Below are 6,678 nucleotides of genomic sequence, written 5' to 3' on the forward strand. Positions count from 1 at the left end.
ATTATTATTATTATTATTATTATTATTATTATTATTATTATCAGCCAGAGTCAGCTAAGGGCAAATAGAAAAATTTATTAGATTATCACTCCCGCCCGCATCAAAAATTCGAGGAATATTGATGCGGGAATTAAAAAAAAAATTTTTTTGCCGCATCAATTATTTCAACAGCATAAAAATAACTATCATAATCACATGATGGGATTTCATGCTGTTTATATTTTCTACAAAATTTAGAAAGATCAATGCATATAATCTCTGATCTATAATCTAATTGTATTACTATATAGTGTAATCAAGTGATGTTGCTGCTGATGGTGATATATTCATAACAAAAAATATAACAGTGGTCATTTTAATTATAATAATAAAAAAGATATGATTGTAATTATAATGGTGGCATACTGTAGAGCCCTTCATACTTACAGTTTAGTTAGTAATCTTTATCGCTAAATCACTTACCAGATATCTGTGTTATGCATGCATACTACTGTAATTGTGTAAAGGTCTATTGTGATCGATCTTCTAAAAGCAGAGAGACTTCCTAAATTTCTTTTGTTAGGTATACGCAAGTATACAGTTGATAAAGAATTAAAATTTTTTCTTTTGTATCATATATATGTATTACCATTTTATTATGGTAAATTGTTAGCTCCGCATTTTATTGTTACTTATAAAATTAATTTGTCCTTTTTTGTATCTAATTGTATATTACCTGTTACTTAATATGTCATTTTCTGTATATAATTATATATAGTAAATGGTAACTTTATCAATTTGCATTTTTTTCATCCAATTTCTATATAGATAATTTAATTAATTCCTCATTTATAGATTTGTATTGTAATTCAGCCTGTGCTGCTATTTTTTGAATTTCATTTGTGAATGAATAAAAGTTAACGATCAATAAATTTCTTTGTTTAAAAAGTGACATTTACAACTTGTATGGTGCATGAATGCACACCCAAGTGGGTTTCAGCAGCAGGTGGGACTAAACTTCAACTACAGAATATACATAGCACAAGTACTTGTGGCCTTAATAAGTTAATATGGGATTTAAAAAACACTGAAGTGTAAAACATGACAACATAGTACTGTAGGCCTACTCAATGTTAAAGATGAGAACAAAGTATACAAATCCTGTTGTTAGATCATCACTGAACAAAAATTTAAGATGAACACATCCATAGATGCTCATAAGAAGGGTGACGTTTGTTCTTGTGGACATGTACAAACCCATGAACATGTGGTGAACGAGTGTGCTATGACAGGATCCCCCTGTCCACTATCTGAATTTGACAACCTTGAGTTGGTGGCATACCTTACCATCTGCCAATTTTAAACAATTTTTAAAATAATTATTATGACAACTTATTACAGTAGGCTTTTTTTTCTCTTTCAGTCATGATTCTTGGTGTTTTAATAGCTCAGAAACGTTATCCCCTTCGCAAGTATTTTTTTGTGTTGTTCATTGTTTTTGGTGTTGCACTATTTATGTACAAAGGGGATTCTCCCAGCAAAGGAAATGCTGATCATGCATTTGGTTTTGGAGAGATCTTATTGGTATATAGTTTTCCTTAATTTTCATTTAATTTATAATCAGTTCCATTTTTCACACATTAAAACTGGATCTGTGTTTAGCTATTGATCTGGAATACTATAATTTTGCAATTACGTTAATATTGAAATATAATTTTGTCTCTTAAGTTCACTGATGAATATAATACATAAAGGTTACTGTTTTTTACATAGACCCTTAATTGGCTAGCAGAAAATGTAGAGATTTCCATTCTTGAGCTGAATAATTAGAAGATTGGTAACAATTGAATTCTTTAAAACTAAAAGAGCAATTTAATGTTGAATTAATCGTTCAAGGCTTTTTTTATCCAAAAAGTATAAAACGAATCAAGTGCATACACTAGATGGACTAATGGATAATTATAATTACATTGACAGAACCAGTTAACATTGTTTTTTCTAAGGCCACAATTCACAAAAGAAATCCTTCTGTAACTTCAATATACAACATTACATTTTAAAGCAGCATGAATAATCTGAAAGATTTTTTGTAAATTGCCTTTTGAATTATGTACATAAATTTATATTTATTATATGTGAAATATATTACAGCATATGAAAGCACTGAAGTTTATGTCCATTTATAGCAGCTGCTTTTCTTACGATCTGTTGACACGTTTCATAAGTGTCATCTACAGTAGTTTATAAATTTAAATGAGACACAGTAACCCTGGTAGTCATACCATTATGAGCTCATATATTCACAACATATGATGTCATGTAGTGAGATTTGATGTAGCCCAATCTTAATAACAATCTTGTGAGAGCTTTATTTATGATATAATGTTAAATTATGCTGACATCTAGACTGCTAATTTAATTGGAAAATAAAATATTGGGGGGTAGGTATTCAATTCAATTTTATTGTGCTTCAAATGACATCAAGGGCCAATATCTGCACGAAATTACATTCACTATCTAAATTTAAAAAATAAAAAAGAAAAACACATACACAAAAAGTAATAATTAGAAAAAACATGATAATTTAACCCTTGGGCCTCTACGTAACACCCCTGCTGATTCTACCCTATTCATTCCTTTAATAAGAATAATTTTGCATTTTCATATTCATATATAATGTTATTCACATCCTGTTTTTTTATACTTTCAGATGGTCTCCCTGACCCTAGATGGTCTAACTGGTGCCTCTCAAGATAAAATGCGTGGCGAATACAAAACATCTCCATATCACATGATGTTTAATATTAATAAGTGGTCCGTCCTTTTTCTATTCATTAGTAAGTGTGGAATATTTTAAATCAACTCATTTATGTATTACATCTGCCAAGGAGGTTATGTATTCACCACTGTGTATCTGTTGGGTCTAACAATTTGTCCTCCTATGTCTGTAAGACATACTATACTTTAGTAATGAGGGCAAAATTATGCGAAGTAAAAGGATTGGAAGTGTGTGCTAAAGTGCACACGTTCGACACTGCCTTGCCAATGCTATTCTTGTTTATGTCCTTAAGTAAGACACCTTTAAGCCGTGGGACGTGTGCATAATTACTTATGTGCACGAAAAGAACTTGGTACACTATTCAGAAAAGATTACTTATACAGACTGATTTTTAGTCGCTTCTCCGTGGCTGCTCAGTCAGGGTGTCCGGAGGTGGGGAGGAATTCAGTTCAGTGACCGATGCGGACCTTTGGTTCGGCCCCTATTTCAGACTATCTGACCTCGTGTCAGCCACCAGTGTGGCTTCTGTTGACCCTCAGCCACCTAAATTCCCTGCGTTCATATTCATCAAAGATTCATATTTATGTTTATTTATTTCTTGAAATTATATTTAAAAACCAACTGCAATAAAACATTGAAAATAATTTGAATTTAAATATTTATAAAATTTTCAACATACAAAATGAAGACAGGTAACAGATTGTTACTTTTATTTACAGTTTGTATAGTAACCGGGGAATTATTCCATTTTATGGAATTTGTAGCAAAGTATCCAAACACAATTGTAAATATTCTTCTATTTGGCTTAGCAAGTGCCTTGGGACAGGTAAGTGTTGTTGTATTTACTGATAGCTTTTATACTGTATTTCTGTTCTAAATTAGGGGGTAGGCTTTGAGGAACTTTGTTAAGGCGAGACTTCTTTTAGTACCTTTTATTACCTACAAACTTACTTTTTAAAAATTGTGAGAGGAGGACATAAAAAAAAAGTTGGTTTTTCATTTAGTAAACATCTATGCGGAGGAGAAAATAAAAATATATAAATTTAAAACATTTATCAATCTCATCACTACACTGGTTACATTCATCAATAAACTTTTATTTTTATTTTCTCCTCCGCATAGATGTTTTTGGCAAAATTCTTTACTAAATGAAAACCAACTTTTTTTGTACGTCTTCCTCTCACAATTTTAAAAAAGTAAGTTTGTAAGTAATAAAAGGTACTAAAAGAAGTCTCGCCTTAACAAAGTTCCTCAAAGCCTACCCCCTAAAAGAAGAAATATTTATCTTATTTTGGAAATTTCAAAGAAGTGGAGGACATAATAAAAGTAAAACTACTTTATGTTATTTCTGAAATTCCATTTTCATGGGGAGGGTGCGCTAATGGCCAAAAACGAAGTTTTATTTTCATTCAAAATCACCATTATTGGCAGTTGGAGGGTTTCGCTAAACAATTAAAAAAAAATATTGGATGCCCCTTTTTTTTTTTGCTACATGTTTTGTATTTCAAAAAAAGTTTGTTACATTTTGTAATTAAATCTTGATTATACATTTAATAATATCTTGTTTTATTTATGTCTTACAGAGTTTTATTTTCACAACAGTATCGTCCTTCGGACCGCTGACATGTTCAATCATCACTACAACACGCAAGTTCTTCACAATCCTTGGCTCTGTTATACTCTTCAATAATCCACTTATATACCGTCAGTGGATTGGAGTTGTCTTTGTGTTTGTCGGTCTGGGACTCGATAGCATGTACGGCAAAACAAAAAAGAATTAATATAGTATCTGATATGTATTCTGTATGTGTGAAATTTCTGTGAACAAAATAGTTGAAAAACATTTGTATAAAAACATATTGTATATTTCAAGCATTTTGTTTACTTAGTAAACTTTTTTGATTATTATATAGATTTTTGGTATCCAATGATTTCAAAACACCACTGCCAGGGTTCTCTCTCACTAAGCCAAAAATATGACAATGTAATTCCTGTACCTAAAAATCTTTGTTGGATACAAGGTACTTAATACCTTCGCAAAGTTTTAGAATTGTTGATTTGCTTCTCTTGTACACCTGTTTGGAATGCCTGCTCCTTTTCTCTAGCTGGCCTATGTTCCAAGAATAGAATTTTAAAAATAACTACTACAACTATAAAATTAGTTGGGACATTTTAAATCTCATTCCAGTTTGTTTACTTCAATAGTTCATATTTTTCTATTTTCTTCCAGATTTTAAAAAATTGTTGTTTTTCCGTTTTATTCTTCTTCACTTCGCGATTGTTGCAGGAAAATTTCATTTTTTTAGTCTTTAATCTTGTTAATGTACTGACTTTTTTCGCTTTTTTGAGGCAATGGAAATAAAGCATCTCATGAATATTCATATTGCCCAATAATCGGTTGGTTGATCTTTCTGGTTTTTTTACACTTTTGTATTTAACATTTCAGTTTATTGTTTGAAATTACTCATTGTAAAGATGATCAATGGATTAACATAAAATGATAGAGGGTCGCTGGATGTTTTACCTTATGTAATATATTAATAAAATAATACCACCATAATATTTAATTTTTTAAATTTCTTAAACATCATTTATTATTGTTGCTTACATTGGCAGTGCCATTACTAATTCTTTAGTACTATGAAGTGTCCCCCCTTATTAGGAGTGTCCCGAAGAGGGTGTCTACAGTATTCCTGAATTTTTCAGCTTAAGGTTATTAGTACTTACTATTTTTGTTAATGCTAATAATATTAATAATAGTGTATTTTTACATCTAACTGAATATAATACCTGTGAGAGAAATATGAATAATTTATCATGTGACCAATATAAAAGTCAAAATTTTATAAAGTAAATTGTTGAATAATATCATAAATATATTGAATTGTATACTAAAATTAATGCTGTATCTCCTGATAAACAGAGCCTAAATTTAAAAGAAGTTCATTTGCAAAGAATACTTCTAAAATCTTTATATTGTGTAAGATGTTTTATGAATTGAAGATTTTCTTTCTTTTTTAGGATAATAATTTATGTAAGTTATTAACATTTGTTAAATAAATTAGAACAATAATTTATTTTTCATGCCATCTAAAAAATGCATTACTGTTTGGTTGGTACAGTAATCAATAAAAGTCTCCCTCTAATTAAAGACCATTCCAAAATGAGCATCAGTTTTATTTTGTTATAATCATTTTTCTAATTAGAAAAGTGTTCTTTAATTTGAGGGGAGACCTGTATCTTATTTCTGTTTCAAGACTTTTTTTGCATACCGCCCTCATAGGCATCAGTTTCTAATTGACTGTCATTCTTTAAGTTATTACATTCATGCAAATTTCACTTGGAAATAAATGGCTTTTACTACTTGTACTAGCTGTAATATAAACGGTGGTATTTGTATTTATTATTGTGTTATGGGAATAAACGGAAAACAGAACATGTTTTCGAATACTGTACTCAATTTATGGGGTGATGGTGTTACTATATTAATCATAATAAAATTTTGATATCGATAATGATGGAGTGAATCACATATGCAAATTGATTGGAAGGTTGAAGCCCTAAATATAGTGCATATTAGAAGTGTAGAACCACCAAGGTAACACTGGTGGCCTACAGTCTTGAGATTCTAAAAGCCAGAGTATCTCGGAGAAAGCTAAACGGAAAGTAAAAGACACGATGATGATGACACAAACTTACTTGATTCAAAATTATTTAAAGGAAACTCGTACAACACAATTCTGATCGTTAAATTCTACACTCGTTTTTTAAACTGTTCTCTTGTGGAGCATGCAGTGCCGACAGCTAAAAAGTGCTTCAGACAGCGACAAGAACCAAATAAAAATAAACTATTTAGTAGGGGAAAAAAAACAAATACCAATGTCCAAATCTGGTTCTGAGAACCAATTTCACGCATGGAT

General features: G+C 30.5%; 1 protein-coding gene across 1 annotated transcript in view; it reads left to right on the top strand.

The window, feature by feature from the left end:
• The window catches only part of LOC117115718 (solute carrier family 35 member B1-like), a 9,507-nt gene extending 3,309 nt beyond the window's left edge, over positions 1 to 6,198 (top strand). The window contains exons 4-7 of the mRNA XM_033259629.1: positions 1,403 to 1,563; positions 2,690 to 2,816; positions 3,478 to 3,584; positions 4,342 to 6,198. Of these exons, the coding sequence (XP_033115520.1) occupies positions 1,403 to 1,563; positions 2,690 to 2,816; positions 3,478 to 3,584; positions 4,342 to 4,539 (593 nt within the window). The 3' untranslated portion in view covers positions 4,540 to 6,198. The remainder of the gene's footprint in view (positions 1 to 1,402; positions 1,564 to 2,689; positions 2,817 to 3,477; positions 3,585 to 4,341) is intronic.
• Positions 6,199 to 6,678: the final 480 nt, after the last annotated feature.

This window comes from Anneissia japonica, unplaced genomic scaffold (assembly GCF_011630105.1).
Source record: "Anneissia japonica isolate Jap-2015-1 unplaced genomic scaffold, ASM1163010v1 scaffold3262_len730253_cov190, whole genome shotgun sequence".
NCBI classification, from domain to species: Eukaryota; Metazoa; Echinodermata; class Crinoidea; order Comatulida; family Comatulidae; genus Anneissia; species Anneissia japonica.